Source organism: Tupaia chinensis, unplaced genomic scaffold (genome assembly GCF_000334495.1).
Source record: "Tupaia chinensis unplaced genomic scaffold, TupChi_1.0 Scaffold000341_1, whole genome shotgun sequence".
NCBI lineage: Eukaryota > Metazoa > Chordata > Mammalia > Scandentia > Tupaiidae > Tupaia > Tupaia belangeri.
In genome coordinates, this window is record NW_006159835.1 from 3,859,110 (window position 1) to 3,883,939 (window position 24,830).

General features: G+C 39.8%; 1 protein-coding gene across 5 annotated transcripts in view; it reads left to right on the forward strand.

Annotated features, from left to right (window-relative positions):
• Positions 1-24,830, forward strand: part of PUS10 (pseudouridine synthase 10) — a 78,461-nt gene that overhangs the window by 19,205 nt on the left and 34,426 nt on the right. For all 5 annotated transcript variants that reach the window (XM_014589229.2, XM_014589230.1, XM_014589232.2 and 2 more), the window contains exon 5: positions 20,775-20,809. In XM_014589229.2, coding sequence (XP_014444715.1) covers positions 20,775-20,809 — 35 coding nt within the window. The remainder of the gene's footprint in view (positions 1-20,774; positions 20,810-24,830) is intronic.

The following is a 24,830-nucleotide window of genomic DNA, read 5'->3' on the forward strand; positions in this document are numbered from 1 at the left end:
GGTCATATCAAACACTTAACTCTCAGTATGCAACTTGATGTAGTTGAAGTTTTATTTGTCAAGTCATTTTTCCTTTCATTTATTGTACTTTAGATCTCCTTGCTTTGCACTAAGTACTATAAATTATACACAGCCCTAGAAAAGTAGCTAAGAATAAAAGCAGTACCATCTCTGTGGTAGCATATTTATTCAAGAAATTGCCTTTTCTTAAATTTTGACATGTAGACTTTGGGTTTTTATTAAATCTATGAATTCTTTTTCTTTTTTTTTTTTCCTTTTTAAGATTTTTTTTTTTTTTTTGCCTTAGTGTGCATGCACTTGCCAGAGAGAGAGAGACAGAGAGAGATAGTGAGAACTCACCCCTTGGGGGAATGGCCATAATACAGTCCATTCTCTGTTCTCCTCTCGGGATTTTGGGCATGCCTACACATGCACCCAGCATGATTTTTCAAACCACCAGGTCTGGGACTTGAACCTTGGTCAGTGGGAGACCAGTGCTTTAATCACTACGCTACCTGCTGGTCCCAATATATAAACTCTTAACAAGTTTGACATCAACTATCTCATTCAGAATCTGCAGAAAGCAATGAATTTTCTTGTCCTAAAAATGTACATTACTCAAAAATTTGCAAGGACTTATGGAAGACTCTTGAATTCTCAGCCATTAATTCTAGGATCTTTCTTTCTTCCTTCCTTTCTTTCTTTCTTTCTTTCTTTCTTTCTTTCTTTTTTCCTTTGAGAGAGGGAGTGAGAACCCCTCCTAACAGGGCATAGTCGCACTGTAATCTTTTTCCCTCCAATTTTCTGTCCCATTGGGATCTTGGGCACATGTGTATTTGGCATGAAGCTGGCAGGATGAAGATTTGAACCCTGGTCCACCATCTGAGATCTACTATTTGAGATCTGCTTCCTCTACAGTGCCTAATTGCTGTGCCATGAGGTGGGCCCATCTATAATACTTTTTAAAAGAATTATTTATATTTAATTTTATTTATTCATTCACTTATTTTAATTTGACTAGAGAAAGACACAGAGAGAGAGAGAGAGAAAGTGAAAAAGCAAGTCACCAGGTCTGGGACTTGAACTGTGGTCAGCCATGTGGGAGTGTCTAGCGCTTTAACCTGCACACCACCTGCTGGCCCCCATCTAGAATCTTTAATTGGATGCTTTAGTAATTTCCCTTCTGTTGTTGACTGCTATACTTCTTCTATTTTTATGTTTATTTCTTCCATGAATGAGAGAGAAAGACAGACAGCACCCCCCCCCCGCCCCCCAATAGGGTGTTGATGCCATGATCCACTCTAGATTCAGCTAGTCCTGGGTCACGGGCATGTGAGTGCCCAGTGTACTCGGGGAAGTGTCTGGATGCAAACCAGGAACCTTTCCATGGGCGTCAGCCTTACAGAGTGTTGTGTTTTACTCCTGCACCACCATCTGGCCTCTGTGCTTACTTTTTCTAAAAGACAGTGTTTTCTCAAATTATGTTTAGTCCATAGAACAGAATTTGACAAAATTGCTTTGACTTTAAGTATAGAGAGCCTCATATTCAGTCTCATGTTGTGTGAGCAGGCCTGGGCTGGCTGTCTTCAATCTGATTTAGCATGTGTATTTTCTGATTTTGGTCCATTTTCTTTCTTTCTTTTTTTAAAAAGAATTATTCATTTTACTTGTGATTATTATTGTTATTATTATTATTTAATTCGACCAGAGAGATACAGAGAGACAGAGAGGAAAGGGAAAATGAGAAAGAAAGCCTCCAGGTCTGGGACTGGAACCACGGTCAGCCATATGGGAGTCCAGCATCCCAACCACTGTGCCACCCGATGGCCCCTGCTTTTGGTCCATCATTTTCCATATCTCAATTTTCTTTTTTTTTTCAAAGAATTATCTTATTGGGACCAGCAGTTAGCGTAATGGCTATGTCACTGAATTCCCATGTAGTCGACCACGGTTCGAGTCCCAGACCTGGTGGCTTAAACTCATGCTGGGCGTGTGTGCGTGCGTGCCCAAGATCCCAAGAGGAGAATGAATGGAGGAGAAAGGATTGCGGTGTGGCCATCCCCTCTCGGGGGTGATTTCTCACTTTCTGTCTCTGTCTCTCTCTGTCTGTCTGGCGAGCGCATGTACCCTATAGCAAAATCCAATCCAAAAAAAAGAATTATCTTATCTAACTTTATTTATTTATTATTTATTTATTTTAATTTGACCAGATAGGGACAGAGTGAGTGAGTCAGAGAGAGAGAGAGAGACGGAAAGTGAGAAAGCAAGCTGCCAAGTCTGGGACTTAATCATGGTCAGCCATGTGGGAGTCCAGCACCCTTCACCACCACGCCACCTGCTGGCCCCCTCGATTTTCACTTTGTATGGCAAGCACCCTTTTTAAAGCATCGTTTGTTCTCTCTCACCTACCAGTTAAGACCAACCCCAATTCTACTTTATTCAACCAGGTCTTTCTGAGCTTACTAAGAAATTTTCTTAACTTATAGCCCTGTGAATGATTGGGTTAGTTGGTTAAAACACTCATTATATAATGACTCATTCATCCACAACATTGTTTTACAAGATTGATGAATGAGACATGTAAAACATGTAGAATTATAGAGCTTTCTCTCTCTGCCCCGTAAGGATCTTTCAATAGGCTCTTCATGGGTGGGTTGGGGGGTGGAAAATAACCTTGTTGTATTTTAGATGCAGAGACTGATACTTTTAAAACTCTTCCCAGGACATGAGTATGTCTAAGCTGAAATCCAAATCCTCTTCCCTATGAAAAGTAGCTCGAGGAGCTTGCCCCTATGAGCACAGTACTGGTGTATGGAAGTCTGCATCATTAGGCTCACAGATCTGCTGGGAACTTTGGTGATTGTGTCCAATAGGGTTCCCCAACTTTGTATGGCGCTTACTAAAAAAAAAAAAGACTATGTGTATATGGTTGTGATTTGGCAGATGCCTGGCAGGCCACCACCCCATCTGTAAACTCATTCATGTCCATTGGGAATGTCAGATTAAGACTCCAGGAGTTCCCAGGCCAACCAGTGGCACATGTGTTAAGGCTGTGGGATCCCACTTGAATGAATGAGCAGTTTGATTCTTGGACCCAGCAACTTGAAAAACATGCCAGGCACATGTGCATGCCCAAAATCCTGAGAGGAGAAAGGAGGAGAAGAGATAGTGGTGTGGCCATCCCCTCTTAGGGGTGCTTTCTTACTCTTCCTGTCTCTCTCTCTCCCTGTAGCAAATTTAAAAAAAAAAAAAACAAAAAAAAACCAAGAAAGAAAGAAAGAAAGGAAAAGATTCCAGGAGTTCCCGACCTTTATGTATAAGGAGATTGCCTTTAATTCCTGTAAGTTTAATGGATATTTAGTATCTGTGGGTTGGAAATAAGATATGCTTGGGTAATTACTTTTAGATTGGGGCCACTTCACTAACCATCTCACTCATCCTTGTTTGAAGAAAACTCTGGAGCTCATAGAAGTTATATGACTTACCCACTGCGTCACATTTATTCCTGTGCCTCCTTGTTAAATGCTCCTTAAAAAACTACACACACACACACACACACACACACACACACACACACACTCCAGCTTGCATTCTTTTATTTATTTAATTTTTAATTAGTAGAGTATGTGAGCTCACCAGAGAAGGGAAAAGTACCCTGCAGGTGTGGTCATGCTGCAGTCCTTTAATCTCCATCTCTTCTTCCTATCAGGATTTTGAGAATGCACACACATGTGCCTAGTGTTTTTCAAGCCACCAGGGCTGGGATTTGAACCACAGCCAGCCATGTGGAGTTTAGCTTCCAGTGTAAAGAGCTTAACTGTTTTACTAAGGGGCCTGATTCCATCTTATTTTTTTTTGGTGGGGGAGGATGTTTGCCATAGGGCACATATGCTCACCAGAGAGAGACAGACAGGAAAAGTGAAAAATCACTACAATTTCTTCTCTTCTAGTCTCCTTTTGGGATTTTGGGCACATATGCACATGCACCCGGCATGATTTTTCAAGCCGTTGACACTCAGACTGTGGTCATCCATGTGGGAATCTAGCACCTTAAACACCATGCCACCTGCTGGTCTCCATCTTATATGTGTTTGTTTTTAGATTTTTGCTATAGGGTATGTGCATTTCCTGCAGAGAGACAGAGAGAAAGTGAGAAATTACTCCTGAGGGTGGCAGCCATCCTTGGAATCACTTCTCTATTCTCCTCTTAGGATTTGGGGCACACAAATATACATACCAGGTGTGTTTTTTAAGCTGCTGTGTCCAAGACCTGAACTGTGGAGTTTGCTGTGTGGGATCCTGCGTCTTAACCACTGTACCACCTCCTGGCTCCACCTCCTGGCTCCTCCATTTTTTTTTTTTTTTTTTAAGAGAGATTTTTGCTGTAGGGCATGTGTACTTGCTGGGGACACAAGAGAGACAGAGAAGCAGAAAGTGAAAAAAAAACCTCCAGGGGGGATAGCCACACCTCAATCCCTTCTTCTCCATTCTTCTCTCAAGATCATGGGCATGCATGTATATATGCCTGGTGTGAGTTTTAAACCACCAGGTCTAGGACTTGAACCACGGTGGACTACATGGGTGTTCAGCAATGTACCCATTACGCCATCTGCTGGTCTCCCATCTTGTGTTCTTATGTGTACCTAACTACCTTGGCTCCATGGACATGAGCTTTTCTTACTACTTACCTTAAGCTGTACACTCATGAATGGAAGTAGGGGTCAGAAGATCCTGAGAACAATGAATGTAGGCAGAGCTACTACAGCAAGAGAAAATGGAGCTGCTAGGTTGTCAGAAGTCATGACCCATTTTTGCATAGAAAAATATGTCATAACTTTCCCAATGACCTTATAGATACGGTTGCAGGTTCAGGAGCCCATTACTTATCACACAACTGGGTTGTGTTCCAAGGAGAGAGGATGAATGATGTGCAGTTAGTCAAGGTCTGCATAGGGTGAAGGATCTGGGTAAGTGGGCAGTCAGAAATCCAGTTGGCAGAAAGGAGGTATTGGAGAGCTCTAATGATTCGTTTTTAGGTGCAGGCACGGGGAACCCAACAACAGAATAACCCAATCCCTGAGGTCACTGAATTACGCAGCAAGGAGGAATGAATTGAGAATGGGATGCCATGGACAAGCAGGCTTTGAAGCAAGGCTGATCTTAATAATCAGTACAATAATGTTCTGCATATTGGATTGAGGAGTGCAGCTAGCAGGATATTCAGACATATATTTAAGTACGTAAAGGCACATATGTTTACTTCCTAGCTTTGCCTTTTTGTTGGTCTGAACCCAACTAAGTGAAAGAAGACGGGAGAATAAGGCTGAAAAGATGTGGCTGCGCTGGGACCAGCAGTTGGCGTAATGGCTATGTCGCTGGACTCCCACGTAGTCAGCCGCAGTTCGCGTCCTGGACCTGGTGGCTTAAAACTCATGCTGGGCGCGTGTGTGTGCGTGCCCAAGATCCCTAGAGGAGAATGGAGGAGAAGGGATTGCAGCGTGGCCATCCCCTCTGGGGGGTGATTTCTCACTTTCTGTCTCTCTGTCTCTGTCTGTCTGGCGAGCGCACGCGCCCTATAGCGAAAACCTCTCCAAAAAAAAAAAAGATGGGGCTGCGGTTTATCCATCAGCATGGGTGGTTAAGAGAGCACGGTGCATTAAGAATGTGAGGTAGCCTTAAAAAGTGGATGTTTCTTATTTTTATTTGTATGGTTTTATTCTTGTGAACTGTCACATTTGGCATCTTTAAAATTTACATTAAGAAGTGATAGTATGGGGCTGGGAAATAGTGGTGTTTAAGGTGCTGTACTCCTACATGGCTGACTGAGGTTCAAGTCCCTGACCTGGCGGCTGGTTTTCTCACTCCTCCGCTCCCCTTCACTGTCTCTCTCTAGTCAAATTAAATAATAATAATAATAATAATAATAATAAATAAAATAAATAATTCTTTAAAAATAATTGTTTTAATTAACGGAATTAAAAGAATACAAGGTGAAGCAAATCTTTATTCTTAAAACTATTTCTGCATTAAATGCAACATATTAGCACATTGCTACTCACCATCCGTGGAAATATTTCTATTATCAAGGTTTTTTTTTTTCCATTAATTTTTAGGACTTTGTAACCTAGTAGTCTAAGTTTCAGAAAAAAGGAACTTCTAATTTAGACTCTGACTATTTCAGATTGAGTTTTTCTTGTGACATAGAGAAGTCATCTCAACTACCCTTTTTTCTGATGTCACCAATGTATTATTATTCTTACTAATTCTAACCTGCTCGGCCATTCATAATGACGATAGTAAAATAAATATATGTGTATGTGTACATATTTATAGTTATTTATTTTTAGAATTATTTATTTCATTTATTATTATCATTATTTATTTATTTATTTTTTGTGGGGGGAGATGTTTTTGCTACAGGGCGTGTGCGCTCGCCAGATAGAGAGAGAGAGACAGAGAGACAGAAAGCGAGAAATCACCCCCCAGGGGGGATGGCCATACCACAGTCCCTTCTCCTCTATTCTCAGGATCTTGGGCACGCGTGCACATGCGGCATGAGTTTAAGCCACCGGGTCCGGGACTCGAACGTGGTCAACTACATGGGAGTTCAGCGACATAGCCATTAAGCTAACTGCTGTTAGCATAATTATTTTCTATTTTGACCAGAGAGAGAGAAAGGGAAAAAAAAGAAAGCAAGCCACCAGGTTTGGGACTTGAACCAAAGTTGACCACATGGGAGTCTAGGACCTTAGCCACCACACCACCTGCTGGCCACTTTATAGGTATTTAAAGTGATAGTTTATATGCTAAAAAGCCACATATAACTACAATGTATACTTCCCTTTTAGGAGCAGCAAAATAAAACCCTTTTCTTAGGAAAGCAAACCACTGAGAAGCCAACTGAGACTAAGTATTTGCACGACAATATGGGCTCTCATTTAATTGTTGTAACCCCTTGAAGTGGGGTGGTGTTATTATCCTCTTGTTACAGATGATGAAACTGAAGTTCAAGATCACATTACTGGCAACTAGCAGAGCCAGGATTTGAATTCATCTGTCCAGCTCCAGAGTTTTTTATTTTTCTTTAGAATTACTTTATTTATTACTTTATTTATTTATTTTAATTTGACCAGAGAGGGACAGAGTGAGAGAGAGAAAAGGAAAATGAGAAAGCAAGCCACCAGATCTGGGACTCGAACTGCTATCGGCCATGTGGGAGTTCAGCAACCTTTACCATGCCACCTGCTGCCCCCCAGAGTTTATGTTTTTAATTATTGCTATGACATTCTGCCTACAGTGGGATTTGGTCAGATTTCATAGGTGGGTCATTGTTATGTCTGTGTTCATAGGAGGGAGTAAGCCTAGGTTTTGACCACTACTGGTATTCTTTTTCTCTTAATGGCACAATATCTTCAGAGTTAGGGTAAGGATCCTTGGTAAAAATATGGAAGACAGCTCTTGTAATATTTTAACAAAAGTTATACTTTATTATCAGTTTACTTTGTGATTTTCTAAATCAATAACTAGAAGTAAAATTCCAATTTTACCACTTTCATATTACATTTTTGTTCCAGTTTTGTTACCAAATGGCTGGAATAGACACTGAGATTTCTCACCTTTCCTTTCTCTCTCTTCCTCTCTCACTGTCTCTGTCTCTTTCTGGTGAGTGCACATGCCCTATAGCAAAGACTGGAAAAAAGGAAAGAAAGAAAAAGAAAAAGAAATAGTTACAGGGCTGGCAGGTGGCATGGTGGTTAAGGTGCTGGATTCCTAAGTGATAATGGTTTCAGTCTTGGACCCGGTGGCTTTTTTCCTCACTATCCCCCCCCCCCTCTGGTGAGTGCATGTGCATGTGCATGATAGCAAATTGAAAATAACAACAAAAACAATAATAATAACAACAGTAAATAAAATAAAATAAATAAATAATTAAAAGAAATAGTCATAGTAATACTTTCTTCCCTTTAAGTAAAAGGAAGGATCAGCAGAGGAGTTTAAGGTCAGGTTTGTAAGTGTTCATTACTCACAGTGCTGCAGCTGCTCCTGCTTCTTCTTTTTAAAATTAGATCGTGCTGCTTAAAATATTGAAAGTTATTTTTACAAATCTCTCGAATCCGTTTTTCCTCACTGATATTAATACAGGATCAATACTAGTGGTATTTGTTTTCTAAAATAGACCCTGTTCAAGAGTCCACGTGAGTGGAAATGTTTAGCTGGGAAATTTCTTCTAAGGAAAAAACTGAGTGTCTTTCTCATCATTATTTTTATTATGATAAATTGTCTAATTTTTTTTTAATGTGATAAATATTTTCAACCAATTTGGGCACTCTCATAATATATAAAACTGACATAAAAGACTTCAGGTAACCATGGGCTTGCTGTTTCTCAATGCTGCCTCCTTTATACTGCTGGTGGCTTTTGGTGTAATAATGAGTGGGGCAGAGGTCATCGGGTGTATGGCAGTCTCCTTTCCACAGCAAGAATGCTCAGAAGGTTCTAGCAGAGTCTTTTTTGTTTTTTTTTGTTTTTTTTTTTAAGTTTTGCTATAGGGCTCATGTGTGTCCTTGCTGGAGAGAGACAGAGGGGATGGGGGAGGAGTGAGAAAGCACCCTCACAGGGAGAGTCGTATTGTAATCCCTTCTCTTCCGTTCTCTCAGGATTTGGGGGATGCGTACTCATGTACTCGGTGTGTTTTTTGAGCCTCCTGTCCATAACTTGAACTACACAAGTGACCATGTGGGATCTAGCTGCCTTAATCACCATGCTACTGTCTGGCTCCCTGGCAGACAAATTTTTATTACAAAAATTTTACATCTGGGGTTGGTCCTGTGGCCTGCTGGTTAGGGGAGCCGGATCCCACATCATGACGGAGTGCTTTGAATCACGGTACTGGCAGCTCGAAAAGTACACTGGTTGTGTCAGCGTAGGTGCCACAGATCTTGAGAGGATGGAGAAGTGGAGAAGGAATGGTGGCATGGCCACGCCCTTCTGGGGTGTGCTTTCTCCCTCTCTCTGTCTCTGCAAATAAAAAAAGATTATATACATATGGTGTGTGTAACATATAAAACATGTACCCATACACCCATATACCCATACACCAAAGAGACATCACTTTCATTAAATTATAATTTATAAGCTATTGATATAAGTAACTGTTAAAGTTTTGAGTATTATTGAAACCCGTGATTGTTTTTTCTTGGGGGGCTCTCGGTATCTCTGGAATGGTCATTCTAATGTTACTGTGAATAGCTGGGCAGAGGTAACAGGAGGGAAACTAACTTGGGGGGGTAAAATGTATTTTATTTAAATTTGCTCATGAAGTATACAAAAGGAAATGAAATAGAGGCAACGATGTCAACGAGGATAGCCCTTTATTTTTATGTTAAGAATCACAATATAAAAAGATTTCTCTTGGGAACCAGACATTTTTTTTCGTGAGCTTATGATACAGTATGTCTCTTGGTTAGCTTTTCGGATATCTTAGGTAAAGTCTAGTTTATTTAGTCCTTCATATTTCTCACATTTTAATTGCCTTTTTTGTTTTTTAATTGCCAGGGAGTGTGTACACTGGCTGAAGAAAGAGAGAGAGACAGGGAGAGCGAGAGGGAGGGAGAACAAAGCAACCCCACAGTGAGGCATGGCTATACTACAGTCCCTCCTCCATCTCCATCCTGTTGAAACCTTGGGCACACATGTGCCCATGCCAGGCACATTTCAAGTTGTCAGGGTTGGGATTCAAACCACACTTGGCCGTTTGGGATCCAGCACCTATAATCACTAGGAAACTGGACCAGTCCAAGTAATTGCCTTTGTAATTAGGGTTTTATCTGCCCATTAACAGCTATCTTCCTTCTCTTAGGTAACCATTGTTTTTACTCCTTAAAGTCTTGGCAGACTGATTTGAACTTTATTTTAAAATGGAACCATAGTATGATACATTTTGGGGGGCCTGGTTTCTTTCATTTGACATTATTTTTTAAGAGATTCATCCAATTGCCATTGGAGTCGTAGTGTGGTTTTCCTTGTGTATGGTATTCGGTTGTAGGAACATACTGCATGTGTGCACATTGCTATTCATGGGCGTTTAGGTCATTTCTAGTTTCTGGCAGCTTTTTTTTTTTTTTTTTTTTTAGAGGTTTTTTCTATAGGGCACGTGCGCTCACCAGACAGACAGAGAGAGACAGAGAGACAGAAAGAGAGAAATCACCCCCCAAAGGGGATGGCCACACCACAATCCCTTCTCCTCCATCGGTCTGGCAGCTTTTTTTTTTTTTTTTTTTTGAGAGGTTTTTGCTATAGGGCACGTGCGCTCACCAGACAGACAGAGAGAGACAGAGAGACAGAAAGAGAGAAATCACCCCCCAAAGGGGATGGCCACACCACAATCCCTTCTCCTCCATCGGGATCTTGGCCATGCACGCACACATGCCCGGCGTGAGTTTTAAGCCACCGGGTCCAGGACACGAACTGCGGTTGACTACGTGGGAGTCCAGTGACATAGCCATTATGCTAACTGCTGGTCCCTAGTTTCTGGCGGCTTTCAACAGCAAAACTGTAGACATTCTTACAGCTGTATTCCCATGCAAGTGTGCAGGAGTTTATCTGAGGTCTGTGCCTGTGAGTGGGACTGCTGAATTGTGAGTATACTTGAGCTACACCACATTCTGCCAAACTGTTTTCCAGAGTGATTATACCAGTCACCTTCCCATCAGCAGTGTGCGAGAGTTGCAGTTATTTCACACCATCCCTGACTCTTCTAATGGGAATCTCTAATTTTTTGTACGTGTGTGTGTTTTAACTCGAACAGTTACAATTTATGAGCACTAAACTGCACCCATGTAAAGGATACAGTCCACTGACTTTCGACATAAGCATATACCCAAGTAACTGTCATCACAATCGAGATTTCAGAACTCTCTCATCATTTCTTCTGCCTCTTGTCATAGTTCTACTTACAGCCCCAGCCAATGGTTAATCAGTTTTTAGTCATTACAGATTAGCTTACATTTAAAATTAGAAATGGAATTATACATTATGTGGGGTTTTTTTGCCTGACATACTTCACACAGCATAATGATTTTGAGATCCATCTGTGTTGTTGTGTGTATCAGTAATTAATTCCTTTTTATTGCTAAGTAGAGTTCCATCTTGTGATATAGCCCAGATTATCCATGGACTAACTGATAGACCTCTGGGTTATCCTGGTTTGAGGCTATTAGGAGTGAAGCTGATATGAACTTCTGCGTACAATTCCTAGTTTTCATTATTCTTGGGTAAATGCCTTGGAGTGGAATGTCTAGGCCATATAGTAAGTGTTCGTTTAACCGTATGAGAAACTGCCAGTTTTTGCAAGTGGCTTTACCTATTTAAGTTTCTATTCCACAAGCAGTATGTAGTATGTGAGCATTGCATAACTTTAAATTCTTTTCTATTTATTTTTAAGAGAGATTTTTGCAGGGCACATACACTTGCTGGAAGGACAGAGACAGGAAGTGAGATATCCCCCGGGAGGATGGCCCTGCCTCAATCCCTTCTCTGTTCTCTCAGGATTTTGGATATGCACACACATTTGCCCAGCATGAGTTTTACACTGCTGGTTCTAGACCTTGAACCGCAGTTGACTATGTGGGAGTCCAGTGACATAACCATTATGCTGTCTGCTGGTCCCAACTTTAAATTCTTGCTTCACAGTATTTGATATTCTCATTCTTTTATATTAAAGCCACTCTAGGGATCAGCAAATGACATAATGGCTATGTCGCTGGACTCCCATGTAGTCAACTGCAGTTCGAGTCCCAGACCCCAGTGGCTTAAACTCATGCCGGACGCATGCGTGTGTGTGCCCAAGATCCCAAGAGGAGAATGGAGGAGAAGGGATTGCGGTGTGGCCATCCCCCCTTGGGGGTGATTTCTCACTTTCTGTCTCTCTCTCTCTCTGTCTTTCACGTGCTCTATAGCCAAAACCTCTCCAATAAAAAAAAGAGAAAAAGAATGATCTGTTCAGCTTTATTTAGTATTATTATTTTAACTTGACCAGAGAGAGAGAGAGAGAGAGAGAGAAAGGACTTGAACTATGGTCGGCCATGTGGGAGTCCAACACATCAACCAGCATGCCACCTGCCGGCTCTCCAACTTGGTTTTATAACAACCTACTCTAGTGAAAACTCTCCCTCCCTGGAACATTAATTATTCATGAGATAGGACCAGCAGGTGGCATAGTGGTTAAGGCACCGGACTCTCCCATGTAATTGAGTAATCAAGTCCCAGATCTGGCAGCTTGGCACACAGGCCAGGCACTTATGCATGTGTGCCCAAAAATCTTTTTCTTTTTTAAAATAATATTTTATTTAATTTATTTTATTTTAATTTGACAGCACCAGAAAGGGAAAGAGAAAGAGAAAAAATGAGAAAGGAAGCCACCAGTTCCAGGACTCTAACCACTGTCAGCCATGTGGAAGTCCAGCGCCTCTAACCACCACGCCACCTGCTGGCCCCAGTGTGCCCAAAAATCTTGAGAGGAAAATGGAGGAAAAGAGATTGTGGTGTGGCCATCCATCTTCTGGGGTGATTTCTTACCTTCTGTGTCTCTGGCGAGCACACGTACCCTATGGCAAAAATCTCTCTCTCAAAAAAAAAAGAATTATTCATGAGGTTCTACCCCTTTGTTCTACTGCCATGTTCCAAACACATCCCACCTCTCAACACTGCCCAACTGAAAGTCAAATCACAGCTTAAGTTTCACAGGGGCATAGTACTCAAACCATAACAGATACCCATTTTCTATTTAAGAAAATTTGTTTCTAATCTGAGTTTAACATGTTTTTAAATTAGAAATGAGTATTTGCAATAATTTTTCTTTTTTTAAAGATTTATTTAATTTCGTTCATTATTATTATTGTTTTATTTTACCAGAGAAAGAGAGAAGTGAAAAAGCAAGGCACCAGGTCCAGGACTTGAACCACAGTCAGCCAGGTGGGAGTCCAGTGCCTTAACCACCACACCACCTGTTGGCCCTATAATTTTCCTTTTTAACTATATTGTAGTCAAGTAAATTAATCATTTCCCTGTTCCTAATGCTTTTCTCATCTTGAACTTTCATTGTTTCTCCTAAAAAAAAACTTAGAAAATTTAATAATCTATTTCTGTTTCTTGAAGTTTGGGTAGAATTTACTTATAAAACTATTTAAAATTTCTACTATTGAAAGTTATTGATCTATGCTTTTCCCTCTTCTTGAGTCTAATTAAAATTCTTGATTAATTTAATGTTCTTAATACTTAACATTAATTTAGTATTATTAGTATTTAATATTAATTTAATATGATTAAAATAACTTATTATTTTGTTACTATTCAACATTGTCTGTTTCATCTAGATCAGTAGTTCTCATAATGTGGTCTTGGAACCCCTTGGATTCCTTGTAAAAGATTTATAGGGTCAAAAGTGTTTTGTTTTCTTTGTTTTCGCTTTTGCTATAGGAGTGTGTGTTTGCTAGAGAGAGACAGCGAGAAAGGGAGAGAGGGAGAATGAGAAATCACCTCCCAGGGGTGATGGCACTCCACAGTCGCTTCTCTTCTCTTCGTTCACCTCCTGGGATTTGGGGCATGCATGCACATGTGCCACGCATGCATTTCAAAGGACTGGATCAAGGACTCAGACTGTGGAATTAACCCTATGGGATCCAGTCGCCTTAACCTCCATGCTTCTTGCTGAGCCCCAAAGTATTTGCTTTCTCATTTTCATTCTTTCAAGAGTACACATTGGAGTTTCGCAAGGCTCTATGTTGTGCACTATTGCAGCAGGTTGAAGGTAGAGGCAGATATAAAAATCTAGCTCGAACTATAGAGTGGGCCATGTGGGATCCAGCACCTTAGCCACCATGCTACCTGCTGGTCCAAGTTTATGCCTTTTACTACTGTGACACTAGGCACCAAATCTCCACACATGAATTTTTGAGCAACACATTCAAACCACAGCAGCTAGCTTTATCCTCTGATGGTTGCACTGGATTTCTGAGACCTGTATTATGCCCAAGACAGAAATTCAGAGGTTTCCCTAGACTGAGGCTTCACTGAACAAAGCCCTGGCAACTAGTAAGAAGGCTAGTTCTCTAAAATCAAAGTTGAAGAGGAAATACATTTGCACATGTCAGCCACACCTGGTTGGTTGCCAACAGATGTTTATTGAGATGTCTTTGCTTCACTGATGTTATTAACTCTAGAGTTACCTGAAATTCAGTTGCCAAGTTATCTGTCATTATCACATGGCATTAAAGGGCCAGACTGAGCCAGGTCTGTCTTTATTTCCTATCCCAGAATCTTGAATTCTTTGCATTTATTCTGTCTTTCTTGATTCTCCTTCCTTCCTTTTACTCCCACCCCACTGATAGAATTTCTTCTTTTGGGGCCAGCAGGTGACATGGTAGTTAAAGGCGCCGGACTCCCACATGACTGACCGCAGTTCAAATCCTAAACTGGGTGGCTTGCTTTCTCACTTTCTCATCAAACTGAAAATAATAATAATCATCATCATAATAATAATTAGTAAAGTTAAATAAAATAATTATTTTTTAAAAAGAATTTCTTCTTTTGATTATATCCAGTCAAATCCGTCAGAGCTAAGCAAACACTAGCACCTACAGTATTGGAGAATGCAATGAAAATTATTCTTAAAACTCACAACATAGAAATAGTAATTTTGGGAACCAGGTTAATAGAGTTGTGCAACTTAATGTGGTCCGTGTGGTCCCAAATATCTGTCCTTGCTTCTCTTCTCTTGCCTTTTCTGAAGAGAAAATGTTCAACCTTTATTGACAATGTAGCAATAAAATCCAGAGTATAAAAGATGTCTTCATGTCTTACTTAATATTTTTTTGCTCAACTGTTTAAGGAAACAGGATTTTGGTGGACTTTTAAACATGGCTGACACAAGGTTTTTTCCTTAGAAGAGACCCCCAGTCTCTTTAACAGTCATTTCATCACAGATCTGATGCCAGAGGCTCTGGGGAAAAGAAGAGAGTAGGACTGAGGTGGGGAGGTGCCGGGAATGAAGAGATGTTGGTGGAGGGGTCTTCCCCTCATCTAAGTGGTCAAGTCAAGCAGTGGTTCCAGAAGATATTCTCCCTTTCTCTCTTACCTTCTTCTTTCTGCCATCATGCCTGAGATACAAGTGAGGAGCAGGCCCTGAGAGGCAGAAGTCAAAGATTACAGCAGGCCGAGGAGTGGAGAGAAGAGACTCTTAGGCAGTTGCCTTGAACGGGAAGAAGGAAGGTGTCTCTTGTTATTAACTTCCTCACTGCAGCCAGTTCGCAACTGGCTATTTGTGTGCAAGAAAAATACATAAATTGTGCATGGATATGTCTGTTTGGCGGGAAAAGAACTGACAGCAGGGGGTACTGCTGATGCTTCCAGCTGTCCACAACACCATTGTCCTTTCCTTACTGGTACACGCCTATATTTTCATCTTTGATGTGTAGGATTCAAAAGACATTAGAGTTTAAAAGGCATTTGCAGCAATAAAATGTGTTGCTCTGTGAGGCTGACACAAATGGGAAGGTTCTAGGTTCATTCCAGAGAGCTCTCTGCGTACTCTGGGCACACATGCCTATGATGAAGGGCTCCATCGCAATCTCAAGACTCTGTTGAGGGTGTTGTCTCTATAACTCTCTCTCTCTGCCCCTCTCATTTATTGAATGCATGAGTGCATGAATGAATGAATAAATAAATGAATGAATAAAAATTGAAGGGCATTGGTGGTAATTTAGAAACCCCTGCATCACTGCCAGTCACCAAGTCCTGCCAATCCATGTCCTCCTTCTCTCTCAAAGTGGCCCTTCTACTCTTCTTCATTCTCACCAGCACTGCCATAATGTTATTTCTTGCTTCAACTGCTGCCTTAGCTCTCCAAATACATTCGTTTTCTTTAGTTCCCATCTTCTTCCTCTAGTTCACATTGCAACCAGAGTGAGCATTCCTGAAGGCAAATACAATCATCTCTCTCTATTGTTTAAAATGCTTTTGTAGCATTACACTGTCTTAAGTTAAATCCGAATTCCTTGGTATGGGCGCGAGAGTTCTAGGATCTTGGTCTAGCATCTTCTTTTTTACTGTCTATCCACGCATTCTCAGTGCTTCGAGACCACTGACTATGGTTCCAGGGACCTTCTGAGTGCTCCCTGGCCTTTCCGCGTCAGGGGTTCCTCTTTGGAACCTCCTTGCTTTTCTGTGTCTTGACCAAGTTAATTCTAGGTAACTGATTTTTCAAAGCCCAAACTACATGTCACTTCTCCTGCAAGATTGAAGTCAGTATTGTTTACATGTCCCTTTGACAAATACCCCTTCAATACCTTTGCCACTCTGTATTTTAATGATTTTCATTAATTATGAATGTACTATGAATGTTTATTATTATTTTTCCTTTTTACTCTTAATTCACAGTTTTGCTTATGGGCGGAGATTGATCTTGCATCTCTGCATTCTCAGTCAAGATCTCATCATTTAGGAAGTAACTCCAAAATAATGAAATATCAAATCCTTTTTATCTTATGGATAAGAAACCAAGGCCCATAGAGACAAGCTCCTTTGCAGGTCATCACACAATGTGTAGAAGCAGAGCCTGCTTTTGGCCTGGTGTTCGTTTCCCTCTGCTAGGAATTAGACTCAGTTGTCTGTGAGAGCCATACAGGCAAAAACAAACAAACAAACAAACAAAGTGGGCCAGGTATATTGTCTCCTTTTTCTGGAACTTGTGACTTTCCCATACTATATTTCTCATATTATTATTATAATACTATAATATTTATGTGTTATAAAGAAATATTCTCTACAAAAATATTTTATTTTTCTCTTAAACTGTCACACAAGAAAAACAACAATAAAGGTGGCACTTCTCATGTTATGGCTTTAGACTTTGGGTATGCAGTCTAGTTCGGAGCTTCAAAACCTGACTTTTTCAATTTTCTCTCTAACCATTGAACGCCTGCCCCCATCTATGCAGGCACATATATACCTAAGAACCAACGTCATGAACTTGTAGTTCCCTCACATGCCATTTTTAATGCTTCCCTCATTTTCTGTCCTTCCTGTCACCTCTGCTTGAATCAACTTCAATCCCTGGTCCCACTGCCACCTAGTTTTATAGTACTAAATGAACCTCTAACTCAGAACGCTAGACTCAAAAACCATTCCCAGCACAGACTGTCTGGTTTGTGAAGTGTGTGTGTGTGTGTGTGTGCGCGCGTGCATGTGTGCATGTGTGTGTGTGTGTGTTACACAAGTATTCTAGCAGTTATTCAGCTGCTCCACTTAGGACTTGCCTAGAATTGTCGAATAAAGCCATAGAGAAGTCAAGGATTCGATTGTGTAGTTTCTGAGTTTTCAGGAGGTGACATACTGCCTCTGGTATCAAATTTGATTAAACTACACAACTTTAATGCCATTTGGTTCTGTTGGGAAGGAAAAATTTAATTGCTTACTCTAGAGAATGGATATTTTTTTCTCTCCAATGACTAAGGAATAGGATATTTACTAAAATCATCTTGGTGACCTGAAAGGGAGAAATGTACTTCTTTTTCATTGGCAGAAGCCGGTCCTGGGCATTATTAGCATGTGGTAGAAACGGAATAATTGAGCAATACTGACTTCTGAGGGACACAGCCTTCCAGGCCCTGCTATGTGATTAGTTCTATCCAGCCTGCTGGCATGCTTGAGCAGGGAGCCTGCGGAGGATTGGGAAGGAAAAACCTTCCCTTCCTAAGTTGTAGGTACCGAAGACATTTGATTTAATTTCACGTGTTACACATGGTTATGTGGGTTCCCTTGACAACCTTCCATTTCTGCCCTACTTTTCAATCAGAAGATGGCAGGACACATTGCAGGCTTAACGGCATCACCTAAGTGACTGTAGAGAACAGAGTTTACCTCAAAAGAAAAGACCGGAAGATCACTAAAAAGGGGCAGAAGAGCCTGAAGTCTCTTAACGAAGAGATAGCTAGTTCTCTGTAGTTCAGATTTTATTGATGGACATTTCAGATCTACTATGGCAGAGCAGTTTAGAGATATGAGGGAATGGGACCATGTCCTATAACTCTTTTAAGGGATAAATCTGAATTGTATTATTTGTAAATATAGACAAGGTTTCAATTCAATAATGATCATAGTGACCATATATGAAGTACATGCGAGGAATCCTACTTGCATAATTTCATCAAATCCTCATGATATCTCTGTAGGGGAAGAATTAATATCTCTGTAGGGGCCAACAGTTGGCATGGTAGTTGAGGTGCTACTACCCACATGGCCAACCATGGTTCAGGTCCTGGACCTGGCAACTTGCTTTCTCACTTTCCCTCTCTCTTTCTATCTCTCTGTCTCTGTTGAATACACATGCCCTACAGCAAAATTTAAAAATAAATGAATGAAATTAAATAAATCTTAATTAAAAAATCCATGTATAGATGAAAAAATAAATGTCGATCTCTTAAAGTCTGAGGCTGAAGGAAGGGAGGAACAATATTGGCTACAAGATTTCATCTTTAGGAGATCATTATTCTTTTTTCTCTATGTTCTCCTGGTCCTGTACATCTCACTAGCCTTTATTACAAAACAGTGTAGTAACTAATGTCTACTAATAATATCCTTTAGCCATCCAGAAAGTTTAAAATATAATCATCTTAGTCCAACTCTCTCATTATACTTTTAGGAAACTGAATCCCAGAAATTAAGTAAAGCCTAAAGCCATGTTTTATGACACCTAGTAATTTGTGTATTATACCATACCCATAAACTTGGAAATAGGACTTGAGGGAAAGTAGGAAGGGACCTTCTAGTTCTAAATAGCTAAATAGTATTGGGTTGAGCTAGCAGAATAAATAAACTAGCCAATCAAAAAACTACCAGTGAGACATTCAGGCACTTGGAATGGTTCTTGTCTAGCTAATGATAAATGTATTCTTCTTGGCTCAGACTCGATTCTGCATGAATTAATACACTCACTGTTCCTGAATGATAATAGTCTTCAGACGGCACTAGTGCCTGCTGGTCATTAGGAGGAAGTCCTGTTTATTAGAAGGATACGTTTTCACATGCGAACCACAGCGTATACATATATCAAGACATGCCTTGGAGTGGATGTGAATGAAAGTGACTGGCCGCTTTTTTTTCTTTCTTATTTGTCAGAGGGCACATGTAATTACTGGGAAGAGAGCGTGAGAACACACCCACGGGGGCGGAGGAGCAGTCACCATGATCCCTTCTCCTCTGTTTTTCCCCTTTTTTGGGATTTTGGGCATGCATGCACAGGTGCCTGCGTGTTTCTCAGGCTGCTGAGTCCTGGACTGGAACCACACTGTCCACCATTTGGGACCCAGCGGCCCTGACCACCACAACAGCAGCCAGCCCATGACTGGACATTTTCGTAACACTAGAAGCGTAGACATGTGACACTTTATCAACTTATACATGTATGCTTCTGTGACAGGACATGACATGCCATTTCCTTCAGGTGAAAGTTGTGGGAATCTAATGGATTTTACACAAATTTGATTTAATTCTCACAACCACCATGATTGTTAATATTACTGTCTTCATTTTACCAATATTTTCAGTTTTTATTAATCCTTTCCTTCCCAGACATTTCCCAGTAACATTTTTAAAAAATTTTATTTATTTATTCATTCATTCATTCATTTTAATTTGACCAGAGAAACACAGACACAGAGAGAGACAGAGAGAGAGGGAAAGCGAGAAAGCAAGCCACCAGGTCCAGGTCTTGAACTGTGGTTGGCTATGTGGGAGTGTCCAGCGCCTTCACCACATGCCACCTGCTGGTCTCGCTGTAACATTTTTTATTATGAAAATCTTAAAGCATATAGAAAAGTTGAAAGAACTGTCAGTGAAAACTCATATAACCCACTTAGATTCTATGAGTGTTACTATTTTTTAATTTGCTTTATTATACATTGAGCCATCAGCTATCCACTCATCAATCCATCTAGTTTTTCTTGTATTTCAGCGAGTTACAAGCATCAGTACATTTTACTCCTGAACACTTAGAAGAGATAAAATTTTAAAAATATTAGCATCAGTTAAAAAAACAAAAATCTGGGGCCTTCAATTCTATGTTTTTGGGACTATGTGCTCAGTCACTTTGTGCTTTCCCCCATGAAATAGTAAGATATTTAAAGAAAAAAAATGTAAGCTAACCATGTTAAGAACCACTCCTAGGGACCAGCAGATGGCGAAATGGCTACGTCACTGGACTCCCATGTAGTCTACCACGGTTCAAGTCCTGGACCCAGTGGCTTAAACTCACCCTGGGCGCATGTGCGTGCGTGCCCAAGATCCCGAGAGGAGAATGGAGGAGAAGGGATTGCAGCGTAGCCATCCCCCGGGGAGATGATTTCTCGCTTTCTGTCTCTCCGTCTCTCTCTGGCGAGTGCACACCCCCTATAGCAAAAACCTCTCAAAACAAAACAAAACAAAACCACCCCACCATTTCTAACTTACTAATGTAAAATAGAGATCGGTAGGGAGGAGGGGATACCCCTGTTGAATTCCTGGGCCACAAGAAGTCCACACTGCAAAGTGAGATCTTCCCTGATTTCTGATTTTACGTGAGACTGAGATCCCCGCCACGTGTCTGTACACTAACTCCTCTCCTAAGAAGCTGAGTTCGATGAGCAGAATACTTAAGTACTTCAGTAATGATGTGGGAACTTAATTTCACTGAGCATTTTCCCCCTTTCTCTTCTTTCTGGGTGTGACTAAATTGCCTACAGCATGCTGCATGGTTGCTGGTAAAACAGGAAATGGGGTAAGTAATTTAGGTAGGGAATTTTTACTACCATTTAAATACAAGTGACTTGATTTTTAAAAGTACTTTTACTGCTACTATCTCTTTTTTTTTTAAGGGTTCATTTACTAGCTACTGGAGAAATTGACTCAGATAAACACTTTTTATTGTATAAACTTAGTGTCAACCTTGTTAATTTGTTTGTTGACATGGCACGTTAGTATTCTATTAACGCAGATTCATTTTTTTATGTGCATAGACTTAATGTGAATGTCAATGTATACTTTCCATACATTAGGCAATTATAGAATGTAGTTTGGGAAGATAATTTAAAAATTTTTACATTGGTCGTAGAAATTAAATGATAAAACTATGATATAAAATCCTTGTTAAGGCAAAAATGACAATACATTTCTACATAGATATAACATAGAAAACATAGCTTCAGAATCTTTGATCTGAAACCCTTGGAGGCCAAATGATATTTTATCTCAGGATTTTAGGAATGTGATATGGTGTTAAATATCATGCATAACATATCCCTTCTCCTCTAGGGTCTGGGATGGTACTGTTAGGTCATCGGACAAGTCATGATGCGTTTTTGCATAGAAAAAAAATACATCATGATTTTTCCTACAACCCATTACATAATCAAACATTTACTATTTCTACAATGGAGCATGTGAATATTCACGTAAGTCTGATAAAGAAAGTCTCTGAGGGGAGCAGCAGGTGGCGTGGTGATTAAGGCACTGGACACTCACATGGCTGACCATGGTTTGAGTCCTGGACCTAGTGGCTTGCTTTCTCCCTTTCTCTCGCTCTCTCTCTCTGGTCAAATTAAAATAAATGAATGAATAAGTAAAACTAAATAAATAATTATTTTAGGGAAAAAAAAAGAAAGTCTCCAAATAACCTAATGTGTTCAAATTAGAATTTGGTTGCCAAAGGTGTTAAAACAAAACAAAACAAATAGAACTTTTTGGATATTGAAACTAGATATTCTGGCCCAGTATTAAAAAGGGACCATATGACTGTTGGAGGTCCCTGTGTACTCTAGAGAGTAAAGCCCAGAGAAAAGTATAGATTTCTCTTAGAATCTCATACTTTTCATACTTGATTAAGTGATTTATTGAAAAAGTAACTAATTTGTCCTTTTTAAAATTTTTATTACAAACCTGCATTTTAAAAGGGTATCATCACATCTTTATCAGTGGTTTTGGAGTTTAGTTGCATTTTAGCCTCAAGTGTTTATGATTCTGACATAACAAAATTTGACCCTAGGATTTTTAGAAGTTTGCTGGAGTAGTCAGAGCATGCCATTTTCTAAATGTTTTCCATTTGCATCCACGTTACTTGTGAGTTGCTGTTTTCATTTGTTATCAAAGGGTTTTAAATTAAGCTTTTAGTGCTTCCAAAAATACATCAATAAGGGGTACTGGCATAGGAAAAAAAGAGCACTAGTCTTTTTTCCTCCAGTGTCCCTAGTTCATTATAGATTGAAAAGATCATGGAGGAATTGTTACTAAGGAATTGATTCAGGGAATTTAGAAAAACTAATTGCTGTAAATATTCTGGTTTAACTTCAATCTAGAATGGCAGTTGTGTGGTGTCTACAGCAAAAGTGATCGCTTCTGACAGCTTTATCAATCATCATCTGATAGATAGGAGGGAAATGCAGTTACTAAGTACTAAATGAGGACTGAATTTACCTTCATGTTTGCGTTTTTTATATAATTATTTTACTTTATTTATTTATTTAACCCGAGAGGGACAAAGAGAGAGAAAAAGTGAGAAAGCAAGCCACCAGGTCTGGGACTTGAACCGTGGTCAGCCATGTGGGAGCCCAGCATCCTTAACCACTATGTCATCTACTGTCCCCACCTTCATTTATATTAATCTCTCGAAAAGACAGTCAGGTATATGCTAAGGACCTCTATGAAACATTTATTCCAAATTATTTAAGAAAAGTTATTAGCTACATTTAACTTTAAGAATTGAAAATCTGGCATTTTAAATATTCTATTTTTACTTTATTTATAAGGATAAGGTTTCCAAGCTGTTTGTTAACTTTTTTCCTGGCTTTTCAATCTGGAGGGGAAAATATTTGTATTGTAGTTCAAGTTTTTAAACTGTATTAAAATGTTTGACGACTGTGAAGGATTTAAAATACCAGTTTTTCCAAACAGATACTTATGTTGTAAGTCGTTTTTAGGCTTGACTTTTACCACAACCCTTTGAACCCTCCAGAGTCTAAAAAATATTTTTTTAAGAGAGATTTTTTTCTATAGGGTGCATGCACTCACTGAGAGACAGAGAGAGACAGAGAGACAGAAAGTGAGAAATCACCCCTGGGACTGAGGGGGCGGGGGTTGGCCACACTGAAGTCCCTTCTCTTCCATTCTCCTGTCAAGATTTTGGGCACGCATGCACAAACGCCCGTTGTGAGTTTTAAGCTGCTGGGAGCAGGACTCAAACTGCTATTGATTACATGGTAGTTGAGCAATGTAATCATTATGCCATCTGCTGGTCCTGAGTTTAAACAAAATCCCTAAAATGTTTCTTTCTTTTTCTCTCTTCTTTTTTTTTTTTTTTTTTTTTTTTTTTTTTTTTTTTGTTTGTTTGTTTTTGAGAGGTTTTTGCTATAAGGCGTGTGTGCTCACCAGAAAGATAAAGACACAGAGACAGAAAGTGAGAAATCACCCCCCCACCCCCCCAGGAGGATGGCCACACCGCAATCCCTTCTCCACTCTCCTCTCAGGATCTTGGGCACACATGCACGCACACCTGATGTGAGTTTAAGCCACCAGATCTGGGACTCGAACCGCGATCGACTACATGGGAGTCCAGCGACATAGCCACTAGGCCAACTGTTGGTCTCAAATGTTTCTGATATTTAGAGAACTAGGAACAGTTTATGAAGCTATAGTACTTGAGTAAGTTTTTGAATGCAGAGAATAATTTGATAATTTGTCAGATGTAGGGTTTATCTGGGCATTTCCTTGTTGAACGGAAATCTTTAAGATTATGAAAGTATTCCCTGTAACCCGTTATGTTCTCAGCTGGATACAGAGTGGGTAGATCATCTAATTTGCAATTTGCATTTTTAGAGGAACAATGGTCTTTATACCCCCCCAAATCAATTAAGGTTAGCTGTTAGCTAAATTACTTTTTGTTTTCTACCTGCAATTAGTAATGTCTTTGGTCTTACAGAATTAAATTACAGTGGATAGTGCCTGTTTCTGTCAGTGAAGATCAGACATTAGAAGGGAAGATTCGCATGTTATCTGTGACCTCTCTTTTCTGGAGAGCAATCCTGTAAATAGCCATAGGCTGGTTTGAAGAAGTAATTATTTAAATGATTTGGGCTTGTTTGTTTGTTAGTAATATCCCAGAGTTCTCAGTAGAACAGAAAAGTTTTAATAATACCACACCATGTTTTCTTCCCGTTCACTTCGGTTCCTTTGTATCACAACTCTAGGTTACAAACTAAAGCTAGCACTTACAATGGGGACTTCCCAAAATCTATTTCCTGGCTCATGAGTAGATTTTGGGGGAATGTCAGATTTTCATTCAAATATCATCTCATATTGAATATTTTAGAACATTGGTGCTTTAGGATTTAGTGTTTCTTCATCAGCAGTAAAAAGAGTAAGAAGTACAGCTTTTACACTGGGTTCCCAAAAGGAAGCCACACTTGCAGCAAGAGGGAGATGCAAATATTTCTAACGTGGATGTGATTTTTTTAAATACATAGTTTTGTAGTTTCTAAGCAACATATTGTCATTTCTATTCTACTTTTCTGTCTTCTGATGTATGTATGAATCTTGGTTTCTGGCAATTTTAGCTCAGCAAAACCCATTAGTATGCTTTTGTCTCTGGAGCTTTAAAAATTGTCTTATTTTTCCATTAGAATTAGCTCAGCAAAACCCATTAGTATGCTTTTGTCTCTGGAGCTTTAAAAATTGTCTTATATTGCCATTAGAAATATATATTTTATATATATATATATAATATATATATTCCTTGATTCTGCAGTGAG